Source organism: Colobus angolensis, unplaced genomic scaffold (assembly GCF_000951035.1).
Source record: "Colobus angolensis palliatus isolate OR3802 unplaced genomic scaffold, Cang.pa_1.0 Scaffold112, whole genome shotgun sequence".
NCBI lineage: Eukaryota > Metazoa > Chordata > Mammalia > Primates > Cercopithecidae > Colobus > Colobus angolensis.
In genome coordinates, this window is record NW_012112253.1 from 524,669 (window position 1) to 550,060 (window position 25,392).

The following is a 25,392-nucleotide window of genomic DNA, read 5'->3' on the forward strand; positions in this document are numbered from 1 at the left end:
GACTCTCCAAATAGCTTGAAAAAGATATCGAACATCCCAGTATAAGAAAACGTCTGGGCCAGGCACGGTGGCTCAAACCTGGAATCCCAGCACTTTGAGAGCCAGGTGTGGCGGCACACACCTGTGGTCCCAGCTACTTGGGAGGCTGAGGTGGGAGGATCACTTGAGCCTAGGAGGCAGAGGTTGTAGTGAGTGGAGATGGTGCCACTGCACTCCAGCCTGGGTGACAGAGTGAGACCATCCCAAAAAAAGGAAAAAAAAAGGGAATGTCTGAACAATGTTATCCTGGGGTAGAGAAAAGATATCTAACTGAAAATTAGGTCACTGTTTTGCACAACCCTCAGAAGTGTGGTGGCCTCCACTTCCCAAACTAGCAGAGGAACCCCTTTTCAGTTTGGTGCTGCTTCCATCTCAGAGTGCAAATGCGTGGTTGGGTCCTCTTCTGAGCTCTCATCTGGGTGCCTGTGTTGTACCTGTGGATCTAATCTGGAGACCTCCCAGTCAAGGACAAAGCTGCAGTACTTCTATGGGGTCAGGAGACCTGTGAAGAGGCCAGTTTATCCATGGGCCCTGCTTCCCACTCATAGAACATTTTCTTGCTTTTATTACCTTTGAGCCATGCAGATGGTTGCCTCTTCAACTTCAACTTCTTATAAACAACTCTACCCTTTATAAAAACTCAGGCTTATGATTGTTTTAAGGTAGAAAAATCTCCTAATGGGGATACCATTAATGAGATTTTTCTAGAGTGCCCTCTATGAAATTAATTCATTGATTAATTTATTGGTTACTTGTTAATCAATTACTTGTAAAGTAATTAATTCAATTACTTGTAAAGTGATGATAACAAACACTGAGCAAAGTAGAAGATACCATTATGAAATTCATGAGAGGCCAGGTGCAGTGACTCAAGCCTGTAATCCTAGCACCTTGGGAGGCTGAGGCAGGAGAATGGCGTGAACTCAGGAGGCGGAACTTGCAGTGAGCCAAGATTGTGCCACTGCACTCCAGCCTGGGTGACAGAGTGAGACTCTGTCTCAAAAAAATAAATAAATAAATAAATAAAAAAAGAATGACCAAACAAAAACAAAAAACTTGACAGTGAGAAAAAAAATACATTCTAATGCTAATAGGATAAAATGCTCATTTGAACTAAATGAATAATCTTTGTCCACAGTATTTCCATACACCTCTGGGAATGACATCTGTACTACAGCTTCCATAAAATCATAGTGCTGTGTTTTTGAAGTGCTGTAACTAAATGCTGTGCTTGGGAATCTGTGGCTTTGCAGAAATGTCAAAAGCCCAGAAGATTGTGAATTACTCATAATGTCCCACTGCTTTTTGAATGACTCCATGTCTAAATCCGCAGTTGGCAATGAAACAAAGAGCTATATAATAAGCATTTTATGCTGTTTTGAAAGCAAATTTTTAGCTTTCACTGTATGAAAAAAATACATTCAGTCAGAGTTCAATTTTCTGAAGTACTAGCAAAGTACATTCTTTTTTGTTATATTGGTTCTAATTATCCAAGTTGACAAGGTCACAGAAAAAACAATTGAGTTTTTTCTCCTTTTTTCCCTCCTCAAGGCAGTTGCATTACATTTAAATTGAGTTCTGTGAACTCTGGCTACACATGGCCGTTTCCCTTTCAGTTGTCCGGAATATGAATTTTTTAGACCAATGCTTCCCAAACTGTAACGTGCATGCAAATCACCTAGGGTTCTTGGTAAACTACAGATCCTCATGCTAGAGGTCACTGGTGGGGCCTGAGCTATTGTATTTCTAGCAGTCTCTGGACTGTACCTGGGCTGATGGTCAGACCACACTTCGGAGAGCATGGTTGTTAGACCACAAGCCCTCTCTGGATTGCTACTCTTTGTGAAAAGAAAAAGTTGCAGCAGAGGGTTGCCTAAGGGTCTTTCAACTTCTAAAATTCCATGCTTTAAAATAACTTTGACTTCCTTAGTCTCTATATTTCACAAGTAACTTTTCAGTTCAGAAAGGCAACATAAAATTGCAAGTATGTCTCAATTTACATAATAAATAGTTCTTTAAAAATAATTTGCCAATCATTTTATAAAATAAATCCTGTTTTAAAATTCTACAGAAAAAAATGTGCTATTTAAAGAATTCCATTTTTCTACAAAAGAAAGAATCCCAATGTGCTTATTTTCAAGTCTGAATTTTTATCAGGTTTTTTTTTTCTTTTAGCGCAGAACATCAGTGTAACACAAAAGTCCACTAATTTGGTAATAATTTCAAGATGGGAATGTTTGTTGAGGTCCTGCCAATTGACTTTACAAATGTAGGGAAGAGTACAGTGATCCCTGCTTTTTAAAAAATAGACCCAGTAAATGGAGCGGCACCATGGACATTTTTCCAGTGGTGGAGAAGACACGTGCAGCTGGTTTTCTCTGCTTAATCTGGTAGATCTCAGCCTAGGATGCAAATTAGAATCATTTAGGGGAAGAAGAGGACTGTCAGAAATTCCAGTGTCTGGATCTCACCTCCATAGATTTAACTGGTCTGTATTGGGGCCTGGCTGTATTTTTCTGTTAATGCCCAAGCCACTCTAGTTAGCTGTAGTCAATATAGCTAGCATGTAACAAGTTAGCAATATAGCAGTAACAAGTTGATCTGAAGCAAAAAATCTGGAATCCTGGGAGAACTTCTTTAAGATGTGAGTAGTATATCTTCTTGTGTATTAGTCTTAAGTATAATTATAATCCTCCTCTGATTCAAAAAAAATGATTAGGACTTTTTCATGAGCTGGCTTGTATAACATACTCCTGAATTCCTTTAATAGGTCCTCTTTTGTGTTTTTTTAGAGACAGGGTCTTGTTCCGTTTCCAGGCTAGATTGTGCAGTGGCACAATCATAGTTCACTGAAGAGTCGACTTCCTGAGCTCAAGCAAACCTCCTGCCTCAGCCTCCCAAATAGCTAGGACTACAAATATGTACCACCACTACCGGCTTTAATAGGACTTTTAAACAACAGGTCATCAGAAACATTTAAGTACCTGTCACCAAATGTCAGGCTTTCCCATTCTTAAACAAAAGGCTGGAATGATAACCTGATGAAGCAAAATGAAGTTTAACAAAAAGGAATGTAACTTCCAACAAAAACGAAAAATCACTCTCAGCACCAGGCAATTCCCCAGTGGAAGAAATGTTGCTTAACAACAGCTCATGTGAAAAAGACATGGAGGCTTAATCAGTTTCAAGCTCAGTATGAATTAATAGCATAATGTGACTAACAGCAATGGAATACAAAACTAAGCTACATCAATAGAAATAGAATTTTCAGAAAAACAGAGAAAACAAACCTGCTTGATTTTGTCTGAGTCAGACCATATCTAGAAAACTGTGCTGACTTCTAGGTATAACATTTAAATAATCTGGATAAAATAGAACAAGAGAGTGATCAGGTAGGTGAAAAGACTCCATAGCATATTTTAGGAGGTATGTTCAAAAGAATTGTATGTATTTAGCCTGCAGAAACAGAGTCATGGAAGAGGTGGTAGGGCGTGATGATTGGTATCTGAGGGGCTACCATCTGGTTCTGTGCTGTTCTGCAGAGCTCTCCATAACTGAGATATTGTCAAGGTCACTTGCAAGGTATGTGGTATGAAATTTGTTATTAAAAATAGTTAAGTCTGTGCACGGGGGCTCACGCTTGTAATCCCAGCACTTTGGGAGACTGAGGTGTGCAGATCACGAGGTCAGGAGATCAAAACCATCCTGGCTAACACAGTGAAACCCCATCTCTACTAAAAATACAAAGAATCTGCCAGGCTTGGTGGTGGGTGCCTCTAGTCCCAGCTGTTCAGGAGGCTGAGGCAGGAGAATTATTTGAACCCAGGAGGCTGAGGTTGCAGTGAGCTGAGATCACACCACTGCACTCTGGCCTGGGCAATAGAGCGAGACTCTGTCTCAAAAAAAAAAAAAAAAAAAAAAAATGCAAGTACCTAAATTTGCAATGACTTGAGGACTTCTGGGGCTGAAGAACAATGGTGGTAGCCTGATTACAAATTCCCCCCGCCACCCCGCCATTCTCCCCAAAGCTATAGAATCAACATGAACATATAGCTTCAGGTTTCCTAGGAAACAGAACACTGTTCAGATTATCTATGATGAGAAGAAAAAAATATATACAAATTCCCCTCTCTAGATGGCAGCCCATATCCAGTAAAAGGATTATGTCCAAATACAGAGGCCCAGCCTCCTTGGCTCAACTGGGTCATCTCTGAAGGGCCACCCAGCTCTAGAGCTCTCTGTAGGGTTGGTGGAGGCCTTGGTTGCACCCACATCAGAGTTCAACTTCTCCCTTTGCTCAGCCCAGCTCCCCTCACTCCCCCACAGGTGTGGAAGCCCAGGGTATCCCCAGATCCTCCTGTGTGTGCATGCCCACGCACACATGCGGATCCACATGTACACGCACACACAAACACTCTCAACTGACATGGCAGGAACAAACAGCAATAGAAAGCTTCAAAGTGGGCAAAGCTTGCCTCAGGCTTTCGCCACAGCCTTGCTGACTTGTATCTTCCCTCATTACTCTCTTTCTCTGGACAGCCATGATCCTGGGACCCTCTTGAGGCCTGGGCTTTCTCCACATTCTTCATACTGTCTTGTATGCAGGTAGATTTAGGGGCTACCATCCAAACATTGAACAGGTAGCTGCCCACATAGGGCCTGTTCTGGCCTTAGCCCCTGCAGTTAGGCCTCCATGGAGAGCTTTGAGGAGTAGATCTGGGATTCCAACCTAGCTAGATGATTCGGCAGAGCCAGTTCCATTCCTTTGAAAGACAAGACCATGTTTCCAGGCTCAGACTGAAGACGTCCCAGAAGTATGCCAGTTGCTTGGAGGAATCGTGAGACTGAGGCCCGCTGGAAAGGACAGGCATTCCATGATGTCTTAGCTCAGGCATCCAGGGCAGTGGCCATGGATCCATGCGAAGAGTGCGTGCCCAGGACTGCACTGCCTCCGGACTTCCCGGGCCTGTCACATGTGGCAAGTAGACACCGTTTGAAGAACACAGCCCCTTTGAGCGTCCAGAGTTCCAAAGACGGCATGAGTGCTGTTCCCAAATCAGAGCACAGATCAAGCCATCTGCATCATAAATCACTCAGGCGCTAAAGCCCACATGATAAATCAAAGTGAAAATGTTTGAAAAACTAATTTCTTTTACTCACATCTACACACTGAATGAGTGTTCAGGAATAAGGTTTCTTTTGTGTCACACAAAGCTCTCTTCTGAGACTTAGGTAGTAGGGGTGGGGAGATAGCCACAGGGAGGGTGCAGCCACAGAAACAGTGGGAGATTAGCAGGGATAGTGCTGGCCAGCATGGGGCCTCCCTACACCTGTTTTTACCAAGCTCTCTGGCCCAAAAAACCATTAATAAAATTCTCATATCCTGCTGTGAATGTGCAGATTTATTAACAGGCCACGAACTGTGCCTGTGCCCCCGGTCTAAAGTTCAGATTCCATATAAGACATCTGTGTGTATGCGTCTGTTTCTCTACTAATAAAAAGGAGACTATCTGTTCCTTTCAGGATTATATAAAAATTCATTTCGCTTTGGGAAATGATGTTTAAAAATAATGGGAACAAGGGATGTCAGAGCTTCTTGTACTGGGTTCTTCCCCCTCCCTCACCCTCCTTTCCAACATCAGCAAGACATGGTCTGTGGTTCTGGGTAGATCACAGTCCACATTTGGGACAGAGGAAAGAGAGGCAGGATTGGAATCCCACAGATATCAATTCCGTGCTCTCAGGAAGCAGGTCTCATCTTAACAAGCCCTTTCATTTGCAACTGCCTCCTTTGACTTCCTGTTGGCCAAATGACTTGGGAGCCTAGCACATTGAAAGAACTAGTATTTTGAAAACCATTGCCAGAAAACATATAAAGCAAGAAATTTAGCACACTGGAGCTAATATGTGATAAACTAGAGTATGGAAGAACCCTCGTGTAACTCAGCCAGTCCTGAGTGATTACAGGGAAGAGAGGTCTGCTGTTGGAAACAGATGCCAGCAGCCAGAACCTCTTTGAGTAAACAGGGAATACCGAAGAAAACTGGAATAAAAGCTTGTTTTACACTGGCTAGCCATATGCAGAAAACAGAAACTGGACCCCTTCCTTACACCTTATACAAAAATTATCTCAAGATGGGTTGAAGACTTAAATACAAAACCTAAAACCATAAAAGCCCTAGAAGAAAACCTGGGCAAGGTTTGACCATTCAGGACAATATGACCATTCAGGACATAGGCATGGGCAAAGACTTTATGACTAAAACACCAAAAGCAATGGCAACAGAAGCCAAAATTGGCAAATGGGATCTAATTAAGCTAAAGAGCTTCTGCACAGCAAAAGAAACTAGCATCAGAGTGAACAGGCAACCTATACAATGGGAGAAAATTTTTGCAATCTATCCATCTGACAAAGGTCTAATATCCAGAATCTACAATGAACTCAAACAAATTTACAAGAAAGAAACAAACAACCTCATCAAAAAGTAGGTCAAGGATATGAACAGACACTTCTCAAAAGAAGACATTTGTGTGGCCAGCAAACATGAAAAAGAGCTCATCATCACTGGTCATGAGAGAAATGCAATGAAAACCACAATGAGCTAGCATCTCATGCCAGTTAGAATGGTGATCATTAAAAAGTCAGGAAACAACAGATGCTTGCGAGGCTATAGAGAAATAACGCTTTTACACTGCTGGTGGGAGTGTAAATTAGTTCAACCATTGTGGAAGACAGTGTGGCAAATTTCTCAAGGATCTAGAACCAGAAATACCATTTGACCCAGCAATCCCATTACTGGGTATATACCCAAAGGATTATAAATAATTCTACTATAAAGACACATGCACACATATGTTTATTGTAGCACTATTCACAATAGCAAAGACTTGCAACCAACCCAAATGTCCATCAATGATAGACTGGATAAAGAAAATGTGGTACATATACACCATGGAATACTATGCAGCCATAAAAAGAATGAGTTCATGTCCTTTGCAGGGACATGGATGAAGCTGGAAACCATCATTCATAGCAAACTAACACAAGAACAGAAAATCAAACACTGCATATTCCCACTCATAAGTGGTAGTTGAACAACAAGAACACATGGACACAGGGAGGGGAACATCACACACCGAGGCCTATCAGGGGCTGCGGGGAAATGAGAGGAAGAGCATTAGGACAAATACCTACGTATACATACGTAACAAACCTACATGTCCTGCACATGTATCCCAGAGCTTAAAGTAAAATAAATAAATAAATAAAATAAGATGCTAACAAGACAAAAGTTTTTAATAATGCTAACAGACCAGTTTTGCATAATCATAACGATAGGACACCAGCTATAGGGGATTCTAAAAGTACAAAAAAAAGAGATTGTTTTGCTTATTTAAACATCCTAGTATAGTCTTTTCCATCAGAGGTCAGTTTGCCTAAAATTAAGAGCTAAAAAGACACACTGTGGTCATCAGCAACAGAGAGACACTGCAACATCTAAATGTGGTAATCATGACGATCCTATAGGAAGCAGCATCTGTTGTTTCCTGACCTTTTTTTTTTTGAGATGGAGTCTCGCTCTGTTGCCCAGGCTGGAGTGCAGTGGTATGATCTCGGCTCACTGCAAGCTCCGCCTCACACGTTCATGCCATTCATTCTCCTGCCTCAGTCTCCCAAGTAGCTGGGACTATAGGCGACTGCCACCAAGCCCAGCTAATTTCTTTTTGTATTTTTAGTAGAGACAGGGTTTCACTGTGTTAGCCAGGATTGTCTCAATCTCTTGACCTCGTGATCTGCCTGCCTCAGCCTCCCAAAGTGCTGGGATTACAGGCGTGAGCCACCTCACCCAGTCTCCTGACTTTTTAATGATAGGAAAAAAAGACAGAAGACTCTCCAAATAGCTTGAAAAAGATATCGAACATCCCAGTATAAGAAAACGTCTGGGCCAGGCATGGTGGCTCAAACCTGGAATCCCAGCACTTTGAGAGCCAGGTGTGGCGGCACACACCTGTGGTCCCAGCTACTTGGGAGGCTGAGGTGGGAGGATCACTTGAGCCTAGGAGGCAGAGGTTGTAGTGAGTGGAGATGGTGCCACTGCACTCCAGCCTGGGTGACAGAGTGAGACCATCCCAAAAAAAGGAAAAAAAAAGGGAATGTCTGAACAATGTTATCCTGGGGTAGAGAAAAGATATCTAACTGAAAATTAGGTCACTGTTTTGCACAACCCTCAGAAGTGTGGTGGCCTCCACTTCCCAAACTAGCAGAGGAACCCCTTTTCAGTTTGGTGCTGCTTCCATCTCAGAGTGCAAATGCGTGGTTGGGTCCTCTTCTGAGCTCTCATCTGGGTGCCTGTGTTGTACCTGTGGATCTAATCTGGAGACCTCCCAGTCAAGGACAAAGCTGCAGTACTTCTATGGGGTCAGGAGACCTGTGAAGAGGCCAGTTTATCCATGGGCCCTGCTTCCCACTCATAGAACATTTTCTTGCTTTTATTACCTTTGAGCCATGCAGATGGTTGCCTCTTCAACTTCAACTTCTTATAAACAACTCTACCCTTTATAAAAACTCAGGCTTATGATTGTTTTAAGGTAGAAAAATCTCCTAATGGGGATACCATTAATGAGATTTTTCTAGAGTGCCCTCTATGAAATTAATTCATTGATTAATTTATTGGTTACTTGTTAATCAATTACTTGTAAAGTAATTAATTCAATTACTTGTAAAGTGATGATAACAAACACTGAGCAAAGTAGAAGATACCATTATGAAATTCATGAGAGGCCAGGTGCAGTGACTCAAGCCTGTAATCCTAGCACCTTGGGAGGCTGAGGTAGCCGGATCACTTGAACTCAGGACTTTGGGACCAGCCTGGCCAACATGGTGAAACCCCATCTCTGCTAAAAATACAAAAATTGGTCAGGTATGGTGGTGCATTCCTATAATCCCAGCTACTTGGGAGGCTAAGGCAGGAGAATCACTTGAGGCAGAGGTTACAGTGAGCCAAGATCGCACCACTGCACTCCAGCCTGGGCGACATAGCAAGACTCTGTCTCAAAAAGTTAAAAAAAAAGAAAAAGAAAGAAATTCGTGAAAGCTGAGCATAAGCCACACTAAATGCACACTCAAGAAATATTAATACGTATCAGTTATGTTTTGAGGACGTATGTTCACAAATACAAAACCTCTGTGGAGGCCGAGGTGGGTGGGATCACGAGCTCAGGAATTCGAGACCAGCCTGTCCAACACAGTGAAACCCTGTCTCTAGTAAAAATACAAAAATTAGCTGGGTGTGGTGGCGGGCACGTATAATCCCAGCTACTTGGGAGGCTGAGGCAGGAAAATAGTTTGAACCCAGGAGGCGGAGGTTGCAGTGAGCCAAGATCGTGCCACTGTGCTCCAGCCTGGGTGACAGAACTAGACTCCGTCTCAAAAAAAAAAACCTCTAGGGAAGTAGAAGAGCCCAATATTAGCAACATGGGCTCTGAAGTGTCAGGCTTCATGGGGGTTAATCTTGCTGCTGTGTGACATTAGGCAAGTCATGTAACTTCTTCATTCGCCCTCGTTCTCTTCCTCATAAAAGAGGGATGACAGAAGCTGCTCCACAGAGTCACCAGGAGACTCAAGGTCAGTAGGAATTCACATATGTGGACATGCATGGCAAACTGCAATACAATAGCAAGGCCTTGCAGAGAGGAGCCACAGTATCTTGGTAGACATTAATGGTCTCTTGGTAGACATCAGTGGTCTCTTCCACTGATGTCTTCCAGTTCTAAAATTCTATAGGAATTCCATTTTGTTGTTGAGCTGAATATATAGTGTAGAAGAACATTCAGATTTGAAGTTCTTGAAGCTAAGCAACTCAGTACAGTTATTTTTACCATTACAAGTTTACAAATGATGCTGTTCCTTGAATAAATTTCCAAGCTAGTTAATCCGTACAAATATTCAGAAATATAAAAATATAAGTTGATGGCATTTCTTTTTTTTTTTCTAGACGGTGTCTCACTTTGTCACCCAGGTTGGAGTGCAGTGGTGTAATCTCGGCTCACTGCAAGCTCCGCCTCCCGGGTTCATGCCATTCTCCTGCCTCAGCCCTCCACCACACCCGGCTAATGTTTTTAGATTTTTAGTTGAGATGGGGTTTCACCGTGTTAGCCAGGATGGTTTTGATCTCCTGACCTCGTGATCTGCCCACCTCGGCCTCCCAAAGTGCTGGGATTACAGGCATGAGCCACCATGTCCGGCCTAACTTGATAGCATTTCTAACATACTTTATTTCAACAATCAGTCTTTGTGGTATTTTTATAAATTATTGTTCAGCAAAGTGCAGTTTTACATTCCCTCTTACCTACGAGCAGAATAGACTTAGAGGCTTCTTGGATGTTAAAGACTTTGTGTTTCTTCCCTAACGTGTTGACATCTGTGAGAATGTGTCAAAAATGACCACCTGGAATGTGAGTCATGAAAGTCAACTGGCAGAAGACAGCTTAGAAAACTGTCACTGGAGCCTTTGGTTGCAAGTCAAGGACTCACAAGGTCAGCTGCAGCACTGTCTGCCTGAGCAAAATGAAGAGGCTTGCTGAGAGCCAACTGCCAGACAACGACTCATTCACAGGCTCTCTGTAGTTTGGTAGAAAGAATCTGCTAAAGTAGTAATATTGATCATATTGATCATGACAATGGCAGCTAACATTTACAATGTGCTTACTATGTGCCACCCACTGTTCTAAGGGCTTTATCCTTCAATGCAGGCACTAATAGCATCATCCCCATTTTACAGGTGAGGAAACCGAGACAACTAATGAAGTAATATACCCAAGATCACATTGCCAGTGAATGGGAGAGCTGAGGTTTGAATCTACACAGAACCTGTACTCTTAGCTATCTAACTGCTTTACTTGGAAGTGATGTGAGATTTAAAAAAAGAAGAAAAACAAAATATTTTCTTTTGCTTTAAAAAAGTTCAAAAGTAAGTTAAAAGATTTATGCTGCATTTTAATCTATGATCTTGATTACTCATCAATTGGATTATGTACCCACTTCTTTTTTTTTTTTTTTTTTTTGAAATGGAGTCTCACTCTGTCTCTCAGGCTGCAGTGGAGTACAGTGGCATGATCTCGACTCACTGCAACCTCCACCTCCCTAGTTCAAGCAATTCTCCCACCTCAACCTCCCAAGTGGCTGGGATTACAGGCCCATACCACCACGCCCAGCTAATTTTTGTATTTTTAGTAGAGACAGGGTTTCACCATGTTGGTCAGGCTGGTTTTGAACTCCCGACCTCAGGTGATCCTCCTGTCTCAGCCTCCCAAAGTGCTGGGATTACAGTCATAAGCCACTGTGTCTGGCCTGTATTCACTATTTATTTTCATTTTTTGAAAGTTTTGTGGGTACCTAGTAGATATATACATATATATTTTTTAACTTTTGAAAATTTTTGAATATTTACTATTTTATAACTCCATACAAGTATTTTAAATTAATTTTCTGGTTTTTCTAGTTATTTTTTTTTTTTACCTTAATTCAAATAAAGAATAATTTAAAGGGTGAAGTGTTACAAGTCGAGAGACTCAAGTTCTAGTCTTGGCTTTGCCATGAAATTACTGTGTGAATTTGGTCTAGGCTTCAGTTTCTTCATGTTTATTAGTGTGTTCCTTTCTTTAGCTAAAACAGTTCAGTGTATGTAAAGTATCATTCTATGAACTGAAGAGATCCTGCCTGTTGAGTTGCAGATGGCTGGGCAGGTTGCCAAGGGGCTAGTTTCTCCATCCTGGCTTTCATGGCTGCATGCTACAGTTACCCCAACATGTCTTGACTACTTACCAGCACAAGATGTCACAGAGACATGCTTGAGTTGGCCAGGATCCAGGATGATATTTAGAAAGAAGAGAATAAAAGCTTAAGGATGATCAAGTTCTCTTAAGTAATATTAAACAAAAGCATACTATTTCCTTCTAATTTCCTCTCAAGGCACTTCTCATGTTAGCAAAGAAAATGACAAGATGAGTGTCAGCCTGTCATATTTTCTGATGTAATGTATGGGCTAGTAGCTCATCACAAAATCAACCATTTTATAGCAACTAGATAAGTTTCAGTGCCAACCCTTGTTCTCAAGCAGTGGGATGCCTGCTAACCAGGTCCATATATGCTAGAGTTTTGAAATTATAGTGATATTTTTATTTTTAAGGCATTCAAGAGCAAAAGCAAATAGTGGAAGGTTCTCATTCATCAAATGCAACGACCTTATTGTTTAGGAAAAATAAGATGTGACTATTACCAAAAATGCTATTTTTAGAAGTATAATCACCTTCTTCTTTTCAGTCTGCCATGAAAATTCATGGAGACCAAAAATGATTAATACATTATTTTGTAACCTGCTACCCAAAACAGGGTGGTTTGTTTTCCAAATTTTGTATCCTTTGCATATTTAAAGTTACTTACTGAGAGTTTTCCATGTGTAAGGAATTGAAGGGACAAATTCACAATCTCTGTTACAAGACTTAAATTTTTGGAGGCTTATGAACGTCTGCAGTTTCATTTGTAAAGTATCCAAGAATTTGTCGCCTTAGTAACAATTAAATGCATTAAATGCTAAATGCTTATTAAATAGAGTTGAAAATGGATTTGTTGGTTGTTCCTCTAAAGATTTTAACTCCAGCCTCTAGCCCTCTCCTCCCCTTTGCAATGCAACTATGCCTTCACATAGTGTTCTTTAAAAAGAGGCTTTATGGCTTTGGAGAAATACGCTGATTTCACAGCCAGTTTTGCCACCGCTATGGAAAACAGAGTACACATGCAAGCCAGCTGAAGTCATACAAACTGCAAGGATTACGGCTGTGGGGGCCTCCACAACTCCTGTCAAACTGCAATTAGAAACAGCTTCTCGGCCGGGCGCGGTGGCTCAAGCCTGTAATCCCAGCACTTTGGGAGGCCGAGACGGGCGGATCACGAGGTCAGGAGATCGAGACCATCCTGGCTAACACAGTGAAACCCCGTCTCTACTAAAAAATACAAAAAAACTAGCCGGGCGAGGTGGTGGGCGCCTGTAGGGAGGCTGAGGCAGGAGAATGGTGGGAACCCGGGAGGCGGAGCTTGCAGTGAGCTGAGATCCGGCCACTGCACTCCAGCCTGGGCCACAGAGCGAGACTCCGTCTCATAAAAAAAAAAAAAAAAAAAAAGAAACAGCTTCTCCAAAGGACAACATAAGAAATTAGAAATTCTTGTCGATGGCTCCCCAACCTGCTGGGTTTCTAATCAGGCGTGGCATGACCCATTAGAGATCAGACATAGGAAAATCATAATGAAACTAAGGTATCTTCTGTTTTCCAAGTTCCACTCCCCCTGGATCCTTTCCAAGTCTGTAATTATTGTCTCTCACCAGTTAATAAGGGAACTGTTTCTCTATGGGGACAGGAGCTTTTGGAAGGCTGGACCCAGTCGTTACAGGCTCAGTCCAGGGCCCTTCCAGCACACCAACTACTGCAGGTGCAAATTATCTAACTGATTGAGTTCTTATTTAACTTATCTCAGTTACTTCAACTTTATCACTCAGAGAATAAGACAACTTTTTCAGAGATCATAGAAAAGCTATTTAGAACTTTAATAAACTAGAACCATTCAATGAAAAACTAGAACCATTCAATGAAAGTTTTTTTTCTTGGCACCACAACTTTAAGGGGGAAAGTTGTCTTCTCATTTTTTTTTTTTTTTTTTTAGATTAATCGAGATGTGGCCTAATTTCCCATACCTCTGTCAAGATCTAGAAGCTAAGAGATGGTAGAAAACTCAGAGGTCAATTATGGCAATTTCCATTTCCTTTGCCAACTCTTCAATGATCTTTGAGACACATTTACTAAAGTTGGAAAACTAATTAATCAAAGAGTTGATTAAAACCAAGCTTATCAGACTAACTGCCAGCATCCTTGGTAAACACAAGTCAGTCAATCTGACAATATAGTGCTGTATATATTATACACGGATAGGAACACCTAAATGTGAGCCAGCTGTAACTTTCAACCTGACAGATCCTTAATTAAAACTCCCTTATGTAAACCAAAAATAAAATTCTAAGCCCCCCAGCTGCCTGATGGACTCCCTCTCAGCCAAGGACATTTCAATGTAAACCTGAAAATCTAGTTCAGGCCGTGATGGGAAGTGAGAATCAGACACACCTCATTATATACCCTCCTTCCTTTGGAATCCAGGCACAGTTGACCATCAGTAACATTAAAACAGAGATCTTAAGACTGACTTTTGTAGCAATAAGACACCAAGTTCCAGCCTGACTCTAGTATAGCATCACATGATAGACAGCAGCCCCTGAAAGAAACTGAAGTATTTTACTCCAAAATATATTTCTTTGATATATTTTGAAATGGCCCTACCAAACTGTCTCTTGTGAAGCAAACCTACATTTTGCAGAGAATCGCCTTTCCTTTCTGGATCTTTCCTCTGATCGAGGAGAGAATGAATTAACAGTCTGGCACCTTTTAAGGTCTGATAACAGCACTGAAGTCAGCTACCTGGAGGCTTCATCTGCATGACAAAACCTTGGTCTCCACAACCCCTTATCTTAATACAGACATTCCTTTCTATTGATTTCAGCTCTTATCTAATGAGTTATCTAATAACTCTTTCAACCAATTGCCAATCAGAAAAATCTTTGAATCTGTCTATGACCTGGAAGCCCCCCACTTCCAGTTGTCTTACCTTTCCAGACCAAAGCAATGTACATCTTATATGCATTGATTGATGGCTTATAGCTCCCTAAAATGTCTAAAACCTAGTTGTAGTCTGACCACCTTGGGCATGTTCTCAGGATCTCCTGGGGCTATGTCATGGGCCACTGGTCATTCATATTTGGTTCAGGATAAATCTGTTCAAATATTTTACAGAGTTTGACTCTTTTCATCAACACTTAGTAGAGTATGATTTTAAGACAAAGCACAAATGCGATCTTTTTCAATTGCTTTAAAGGCTCAACTCAAACTCCATCACTCAATTAAACATTTCCTAGTCCCTTGAGTTAATTTCTCTTTTTATCTTTTCTTCCATAGCAAGTTTCTGGAGCCTGTATGTACCATAGGACATTCTGTATGCTACAGTTAGTTGCCAGTAGGTGAACATTCCCCACTAGATGGTGGGCTATTTCCCTAAAGTCAGGGATTATCTTATTCATCTCTGTTGCCTTTCCCTCACTGTTTTCTGGAATTAAAGCAGAGAACCTAATTCAAAACAATACAACAAAAAACCTTCAATAGTCTAAAAGGTCGAATCAATAGGCTAATTAATTTGTTATTATTTAGAGAAGATGTTTTCAGAAACAAAGTATAGTAAAATGATGGACAATATTTCAGAGAGTAGTGGGGAGCAAGCTCAGAGGACAGCATTATGTGCAATTTGGATATTCAGTAAAAATAAACATAAGGCTCTGAAGTATTATTCAATTATCATCATAAAGGTTGTCCAAAACTAGAGCAAATTTTGACTCATTATGGAATTCTTTGAAAAGCAGCAATCGGGAACAACTAGAGGCATCTGGTACATGCCTCCTCACAGAGGAACCAAATTGCCAGTAGATAATCACACTTTGAACAGATCCTCTTAAAGAAGAGTGGAATTTAACAGAGAAGTGACAGGAAACACTTAAGGCAAGAAAGCAAAGGGAAGCCAAGACCGTCTGCTCAGCTAAGAACCTGGAGACACTCCCCAGTGTGGGAAAAGGGTAAGTAAGAAATCTCAGTGGTCCACATTCCCATCATGGACTCCTGCAATTCTAGCCACAGGAGAGCCCCTCCACGCTCATGGGCCATAAGACTAACATAGAGAGCTGCCTAGAGTTGACACAAAAGCATCGCTCCATAGAAGGAGCTCACACTAGGTCCCACATACCCCCTGAGTCCTAAGCAGCTACAGCACAGTGCCATTTTGACAGCCTAGCCTCCGCCAAACTGCAGCCTGTGCTGAAGCACAACAGTTCCTGCATCAACACATTCCTGGAACCCCACTGACATCCCCCATGTGTGGGCACTGCTGTGGCTGGCTGTTGCTACCAGGGCTGAAGCAGTAACCACTGACAGTGGCCCTGATACTCCCAGTAGTGTGCCATCACACATTTGTATGTGTCCCACTGCTGGATGCCACTACCAGGGTAAAAGTGAAAGCCACTGGCAGTGACCCTACTGTCTTAGTAGTAGAGTTGCCATGCATTTACAAGTGTCCCGAGGACAGGTTACCCTGTCCACAGCTGCTACATGGGGATGAAGCAAGTGCTCCCTAGCCAACTACCTGCAGGTGCTACCACTGAAAGCAACCCCACGCTGCCCCTGCCTACCACAACCAGCACATGCGTGCACCACAGTGGGGCCTGAGGATAGGTCTGCCTGGCTTGGTTCCACACTCCCTCCACCTACCGCCCAATTATACCATTGGAAGGCCCAGAAATCAACTGGCTATGTTTACAATGATTGGTACCTGAGCACTCCTCCCAGGGGCCTGAGGATGTGCCCACCTAACCTGCTGCTATCACCACAGCTAGTACTCACCTGTACATGCCACTTGTAGGCCTGGGGACTGGCCTTCCTAGCCCATTGCAGCCACTGCCAACACCAGTGCAGACCACTTGGGAGCCAGAGGATTGTTAAGTGACTGCTACTGCCATTGCCCATGCCACAGCTTCTGCCCAGGGGCCCAAAGACTGACCTACCTCCTGCCCCATCACTGCCACTGTTGGCACCTGGGAAAGCTATCTGAAGACCCAAGAATCAGCCTGTCTGGAGCTGCTAACACTACTGCCCAAGGATAGGACCATTTGGCCCACTACTGCCACCACTGGGGCCCAAGGACTAGACCACTTGGCATTCCCATCCCCAGCAAAACTTCACCAAAGTCTCCACTAACCGCACCCTAAGCCAATGAAAAATTCACAGACACCACTGAGGTTGTTTATAGCCAAAAAAAATCATGTAATGACTACACTATTGCATGCACCCAGAATCAGAACCAAAGTGCCCTACCAACAACCACTGTAAGTACATCTTCAGGAAAATATCCTCCTCTATGAAAGCAAATTCAAAAAAATGTAAGAAGCAACTGTAATATCAGATGTGTAGATATCAATTTAAGGACACAGAAACATAAAAAAGCAAGGAAATATAATACCTCCAAAAAAACACAATAATTCTCCAGCAACAGATTCCAATACAAACAAACTTAAGATGTCCCAGAAAAAGAACTCAATATAATTATATTAAAGAACCTCAGTGAGATATAAGAGAACACAGATAAACAATACAAGGAAATCAGAAAACAATTCATAATATGAATGAGAAGTTTACCAAAGAGATAGATATCATAAAAAAAGAACCAAACAGAAATTCTGGAAGTAAAGAATTCATTGAATGAAATACAAAATACTTTCAAATGCTTTAAAAATAGACTAGATTGGCCAGGCACAGTGGCTCACACCCATAATCCCAGCACTTTGGGAGGCCAAGGCAGGTGGATCACGAGGTCAGGAGACTGAAACCATTCTGGCTAACATGGTGAAACCTTGTCTTTACTAAAATACAAAAAATTAGCTGGGCATGGTGGCATGCACCTGTAGTCCCAGCTACTCAGGGGGTTGAGGCAGGGGAATGAATCTCTTGAACTCGGCAGGCAGAAGTTGCAGTGAGCCAAGATTGTGCCACTGCACTCCAGCCTGGTGACACAGCGAGACTCCATCTCAAATAATAATAATAATAATAATAATAATAATAATAGACTAGATCAAACAGAAGAAAGAATTTCAGAACTTGAAGACAGGTCTTTTGAAATAACTACATTAGATAAAAATAAAGAAAAAAAAGAATGAGAAAGAATGAACATAGCCTACATGACATATGGGACACTGTAAGGGAAACAACTTATTGAACTTTTGGTGTTCCAGAGGTGAAAATAAAATAAAATAATAGAAACCTGTTTAATAAAACAATAGCTGAAATGTTCCCAAGTTTGCAAGAGATTTAGACATCCAGATACAAGAAGTTCATAGATTCACAAATAGATATGATTCTAAAAGGTCTCCACTGCATATAGTCAAACTGTTGGAAGTCAAAGACAAAGACAGTATTCTAAGAACAGCAACAGAAATGTGACTAGTCACCTGTAAGGGAACCACCATCAGACTAACAACAGAAACCTTACAGACCAGGGGAAAATGGGATGATATGGTCATACTCCTGAAAAAGCGGGGAAAAAACCTGTCAGCCAAGAATTCTATACTCAGAAAAATTATCTTTTATAAATGTAGGAGAAATAAAGCATTTTCCATATAAGCAAAAGCTAAGGGAATTCATCACAACTACACTGGCCCTACAAGAAATGCTTCAGGCAATTCTACATCCAGAAGTGAAAGAATCATATCTACCGGCATGAAAACATAGAAAAGTATAAAACATACTTGTAGAACAAAGACATAAATAAAGAAGAGAAAGGACTCAAATGTTACCACTGCAGAAAACCACCAAACCATAATGATAAACAGTAAGAGAGAAAGAAAGAAAGAAAGAAAGGACATACAGAACAACTAGAAATTAATTAATAAAATGACAGAAATAATCCCTCACATATTAATACTAACCTTGAATGTAAACAGATTAAACTTTCCACTTAAAAGATATAAACTGGCTGAATGGATTTAAAAATGACCCACTATATGCTGCCTACAAGAAGCTCATTTCACCTGTAAAAACACATATAGACTAGGCCAGGCACGGTGGCTCATGCCTGTAATCCCAGCACTTTGGGAGGCCAAAGTGGGAAGATCACAAGTTCAGGAGATCAAGACCATCCTGGCTAACACGGTGAAACCCTGTCTCTACTAAAAATACAAAAACAAGATTAGCCAGGTGTGGTGGTGGGCACCTGTAGTTCCAGCTCTAGGGAGGCTGAGATGGGAGAAAGATGTGAACCTGGGAGACAGAACTTGCAGTGAGCCGAGATTGTGCCACTGCATTCTAGCCTGGGTGACAGCAAGACTCTGTCTCAAAAAAACAAAAAACAAAACAAACAGAAAACCAAAACAAAACATATAGACTAAAAGTAAAGGAATGTAAAAAGTTACTCCTACAAATGGAAACCAAAAGCAAACAGAAACACCTATACTTATATCAGACAAAACAGACTTTAATTCAAAAAAACAGTAAAAATAGACCAAAAAAAGTCAATTATAAAATGATAAAGAGATCAACTCAGCAAGAAATACAATTCTAAATATATATATAGCCAACAATAGAGCACTCAGACATATAAAGCAAATATTACTAGTGAGAGAGATGAGGACCAATACAATAATAGTTGCAGACTTCGACACCCTACTATCACCATTAGACGGATCATCTAGACAAAATATTTACAAAGAAACATTGGATTTAAACTGCACTTTATGCAAAATGGACCTAACAGACTGTTACGGAACATTTCATCCAGTGGCTACAGAATACACATTCTTCTCATCAGCACATGGGACATTCTCCAGGATAGACCATATGTTAGGACACAAAACATGTCTCAACAAATTTTTAAAAACTGAAATTATATGTAGTGTCTTTTTAGACCACAATGGATTAGATAAAGAAGAGAAAGGACTCAAATGTTACCACTGCAGAAAACCACCAAACCACAATGATAAACAATAAGAGATAAAGAAAGAAACAAAGGATATACAGAACAACTAGAAATTAATTAATAAAATGACAGAAATAACCCCTCACATATTAATACTAACCTTGAATGTAAACAGATTAAACTTTCCACTTAAAAGATATAGACTGGCTGAATGGATTTTAAAATGACCCACTTATTAAATCAATAATTAAATGACCCACTTATTAAATCAATAATAAGAGAAATTTTGAAAACTGTATGAATACATGGAAATTAAACAACATGCTCCCAAATGACCACTAGGTCAAGAAAGAAATTAAGAGGGAAATCAAAACATTTCTTGAAACAAGTGAAAATCAAAACACAACATATCAAAACCTATGAGATAAAACAAAAGCAGTGCTAAGAGGGAAGTTTATAGCAATAAACTTCTACATCAAAAAAGTAGAAAGATGTCATATAAAAAATCTAGTGATGAACCTCAATGAACTAGAAAAGTAAGAACAAACCAAATGGGAAAATAGTAGAAGGAAAGAAATAATAAAGATCAGAGCAAATCTAAACAAAAGAGACTGAAAATAGGCCGGGCGCGGTGGCTCAAGCCTGTAGTCCCAGCACTTTGGGAGGCCGAGACGGGCGGATCACGAGGTCAGGAGATCGAGACCATCCTGGCTAACATGGTGAAACCCCGTCTCTACTAAAAAATACAAAAACTAGCTGGGCGAGGTGACGGGCGCCTGTAGTCCCAGCTACTCGGGAGGCTGAGGCAGGAGAATGGCGTAAACCCGGGAGGCGGAGCTTGCAGTGAGCTGAGATCCGGCCACTGCACTCCAGCCTGGGCAACAGAGCGAGACTCTTGTCTCAAAAAAAAAAAAAAAAGAGAGAGAGACTGAAAATAATTACAAAGAATCAACAAAATTAGAAGTTGGTTTTTTGAAAAGATAAACAAAATAGATTGCTAGCTAGACTGACCAAGAAAAAAGGAGAAAAGACCAAAATAAAGAAAATCAGAAACAAAAAAGACACATTACAATTGATACCACAGAAATACAAAAGATTATCAGAAACTATAGTGAATAATTGTACACTAACAAACTGGAAAACCTAGAGGAAATGGTTAAATTCATAAACATATACAACGTCCCAAGACTGATTGAGGAAGAAACAGAAAACCTGAATAGACCAGTAAAAAGTAAAGAGGTTGGATCAGTAACAAAAATCTTTCAACAAAGAAAAGTCCAGGTCCAGATAGCTTTATTGCTAAATTCTACCAAACTTACAGAGAAGAATTTACAGCAATTTTCCTTAAACTACTAAAAAAAAAGAAAAAAAAAACTGAAGTGAAGGGAATTCTCCCTAACTCATTCTACAAGGCCAGCATTACCTTGATATTAAAACCAGACAAGGACCCAACAACAAAAAAATACTACAGGCCAATATCCCTGATTAACATAGATACAAAAATTCTCAACAAAATTCTAGCAAGCCAAATCCAACAGTACATCAAAAAGGTAACATACCATGACCAAGTGGGATTCATCCCAGGGATGCAAGGTTGATTCAATATAAACAAATCAATAAATGTGACACATTACATAGACAGAATGTATAATACAATTTATATGATCATCTCAATAGACACAGAAAAAGCATTTGATAAAATTTAGCATCCTTTTATGATAAAAACTCTCAACAAACTAGTCATAGAGGGAACGTACCTGAACATAATGAAGGGCATATATGACAAATTCACAGCTAACATCATACTAAATGGTGAAAAGCTGAAAGCCTTTCCTTTAAAAACTGGAACAAGACAAAGATGCCCACTTTACTACTCCTATTCGACGTAGTACTGGACATCAAAGTCAGAGCAATCAGGCAAGAGACAGAAATAAAAGTCATCCAAATTAGAAAAGAGGATGTCAAATTGTCCCTCTTTGCAGGTGGCATGGTCTTATATCCAGAAAAACCTAAAGAACCAAAAAAGTCTTAGATCTGATAAATAAATTCAGTAAAGTGACAGGATACAAATTCAACATAAAAAAATAGTGTGTCTATATATGAACAACACACTAACTGAAAAAGAACTCAATCAGGCAATCTCATTTACAATAACAATAAAAATACCTAGGAATAAATTTAACCAAGGAGGTAAAAGACCTCTACAAGGAAAACTACAAAACATTGATTTTTAAAAATTGAAGAGGACACAAACAACTGGAAAGACAGCTCATGCTCATGGATTAGAAAAGTTAATATTAAAATGATCAGACTGCTCAAAGCAATCTACAGATTCAATTCAATCTCTACCAAGATAGCAATGTTGGCTAGGCATAGTGCCTTACACCTGTAATTCCAGCACTTTGGGAGACCAAGGCAAGAAAATCGCATGAGCCCAAGAGTTTGAGACCATCGTGGAAAACATAGAGACCCCATTTCTACAAAAAATTTTAAAAATTAGCAAAGTGTGGTGGCATGTGTCTGTAGTCCTAGCTACTTGAGTGGCTGAAGTGGGAGGATTGCTTGAGCCTGGGAGATTGAGGCAGCAGTGAGTCATAATCATGCCCCTGCACTCTAACCTTGAAGACAGAGCAAGATATTGTCAAAAAAAAAAAAAAAGATACCAATGCCATTTTATATACATTGGGGGAAAGGACACCTTCTTCAATAAATAGTGTGTAGAAAATTGGATATCCACATGCAGAAGATTGAAATTAGATCTCTATCTCTCACCATATACAAAAATCAACTCAATATAGATTACAGACTTAAATATAAGACCCTAAAATATAAAACTACTTGAAGAATACATAAGGGAAGTACTTCAGGGAAATACTTCAGGACATTGGTCTAGGCAAAGATTCAATGGCTAAGGCCTCAAAAGCACAGGCAACAAAAACTGAAATAGACACATGGGACTATATTAAACTAAGAAGCTTCTGTGCAGCAAAGGAAACAATCAACATAGTGAAAAGACAAACTGTTGAATGGGAGAAAATATTTGCAAATTATTCGTCTGATAATGTACTAATATCCAGAATATACAGGGAAAACAAACAGCTCAACAGTAAAACAACAACAACAAATAATAATAATAGTAATTCCATTAAAAAGGGGCAAAGGACATAAATAAATATTTCTGAAGAAAAAACATACACTGGCCAACAGGCATATAAAAAAATGCTCAACATCACTAACCATCAGGGAAATATGCAAGTCAAAACCACAATGAGATATCATCTCACCCAGTTAAAAATGCTATTATTAAAAGGGCAAAAAGTGATTGATAGACACGGTGAGAATGTAAAGGAGAGGGAACTCTTTGTTTGTGGGAATGTAAATTAGCACAATCTCTATGGAAAACAGAATGTAGATTTCTCAAAACCTAAATGTAGAACTACCATATGACCCAGCAATCTCACTACTGGAAATTCATCCAAAGGAAAAAAAAAGAAAACAATATATCAAAGAGTAGAATGAGAGACACCAGGTTGGGAAAGGTGTGTTGGTGGGTTGGAGGAAGATGAAGAAAGGCTGGGTAATAGGTAAAAACTTAGAGTTAGATAAAAGGAATAAATTCCAATGTTCAGTAGCAGGTGACTGTAGTTAACAACAATACACTGTATATTTCGAAATAGCTGTAAGAGAGGATTTGAAATGTTCCCAACACTAAGAGATGATAAATACTCAAGATGATGGATACCCCAAATGTCCTGACTACACATTCTATGCATGTACAAAATATCACATAAATATGCACAAATATTACATTCAATAAACAAAAGTTTAAAAATTTTCTTCAAGCATAAAAACAAGCAGCAATTTTTAGAATTTTTGAATTTTTGACATTTTTTAAATGTCAAAAATAACATGTTCTAATAAAAGCAATTTCTTAAAAGCACCTTAAAGACCTACTTATGAAAAATCTAGCTCTATTTTACCAAAATTTTAATCAAAAATGATCAAATCAAGAAAAAAAGAATTCTGGTTAAAACCATGAATTAACTTGAACATTCAACAGTCTGGGCCTCACCATTAACCTGGTAATGACATTAAGAGCAATAACATTTGGACAGTCCTTACCTTCATGAATATACATCTGTTGAGCATCTTCAAGATGTAATAACCCCAGTAAAGGTGAAGGACCTGCAAGATCATGAGCTGTAGGTTGAGGAAGATGTACGAAAAGAAAGGCTCGAGGTAATACATAGGCAAGATCAGTGTGCAATATAAAATCCTGAAACACCAAACAGATGAGAGAATTTCATCACAACCAAAGCACTTATGAATTTTCAATAATAAAATAAATACTTTTTCTCCTAATAAATCCCAGGAAATTATTGAAAGAAAAGATACAATAATATTATCTTAAATATCATTACTGGCAAGCAACAAAAAAAGTACAGTCTGTCTTCCTGAAGAAAAGTTAAAGAAAACAGCATTTTTATTATGCAGTGTTTAAACTAGAATGTACCTTGGTTTCCTCTTTTCCAACAAGAGCATACACTAACCATTTTTATTCTGGTGGTGGAGTTAGAGGATTTTGAAGAACAAATAAGATAATGCATGTTTACATGAGGTTATTATTGCCTTAAAACATAATCTCATTTATTTGGCATCAAAGGTGAATAGAGAATTCTACAAAAGTAAATTTTCCAAATAAAAGAAGCTTTAACAAAGCAAAAATTCCATGAGTACTTACACTTGTGCTTCCTAAAGTAAATTGCATGCTTTATTAGTTTCATAAATATGCTCCTGGACACAATTTGAACTGCTCCTGATGATGTAAGATGCACAGTGTCTTCAGATATTATTGCCATATGGGCCGGGCATGGTGGCTCATGTCTGTAATACCAGCACTTTGGGAGGCTAAGGTGGGCAGATCACCTGGGGTCAGGAGTTCAAGACAAGCCTGGCCAACATGACCAAACTCTGTCTGTACTAAAAATATAAAAATTAGCTGGGTGTGGTGGCATGCACCTGTAATCCCAGCTACTAGGGAGGCCAAGGCAAGAGAATTGCTTGAACCTGGGAGGCGGAGGTTGCAGTGAGCTGAGATTGTGCCACTGCACTACAGCCTGGGTGACAGAGCAAGATTCCGTGAAAAAAAGAAAAAGATTTTATTGACATATGAAGGGCTATTTGTTCATTTCTCAAACTTATATAGTACCATGAATTTAGAGTCTTTCAATAGGTTTGTTTATAAGTATATTAGTTATAGAAATAATTTTTTCATGTAACATTGGGGAAACAAGAAAAGAAAATTGTCCATAACACCATCACCTTAAACAAACAATATTGTAATTTTCATGCATTCTCTTCCAGTATTTTCCTAAACAATTGGTTTTTTTTTTATTAACATGCAGTAAAATTTACTGTTTTTTGGTGTATCGTTCAATGAATTTAATGTCTATAGGTTTGTTTAACCACCAATACAATTACGATACAGAACAGCCTATCTTGCCAAAAAATTCCGTGATGCTATCCCTTTATTGCCACACCCTCCTCCACACCTAAACTTGGCAAACACTTTGCTCTGTATTCTTTGGTCTGTCTTCCAAAGACATAAATGGAATCATATATTGTGTGAGCTTTTAAGGCCACCTTCTTTCACACAACATAATGCTTTTAAGATTCATTCAGGATAGTTCTAGGGGGCGGAGCAAGATGGCCGAATAGGAAGAGCTCCAGTCTCCAACTCCCAG

The 25,392-nt window shown here is 39.9% G+C and overlaps 1 protein-coding gene across 2 annotated transcripts in view; it reads right to left on the reverse strand.

Annotated features, from left to right (window-relative positions):
• Window positions 1-25,392, reverse strand: part of CERS3 (ceramide synthase 3) — a 125,531-nt gene that overhangs the window by 28,550 nt on the left and 71,589 nt on the right. For both annotated transcript variants that reach the window (XM_011957434.1, XM_011957440.1), the window contains one exon: window positions 23,771-23,924. In XM_011957434.1, the coding sequence (XP_011812824.1) occupies window positions 23,771-23,924 (154 nt within the window). The remainder of the gene's footprint in view (window positions 1-23,770; window positions 23,925-25,392) is intronic.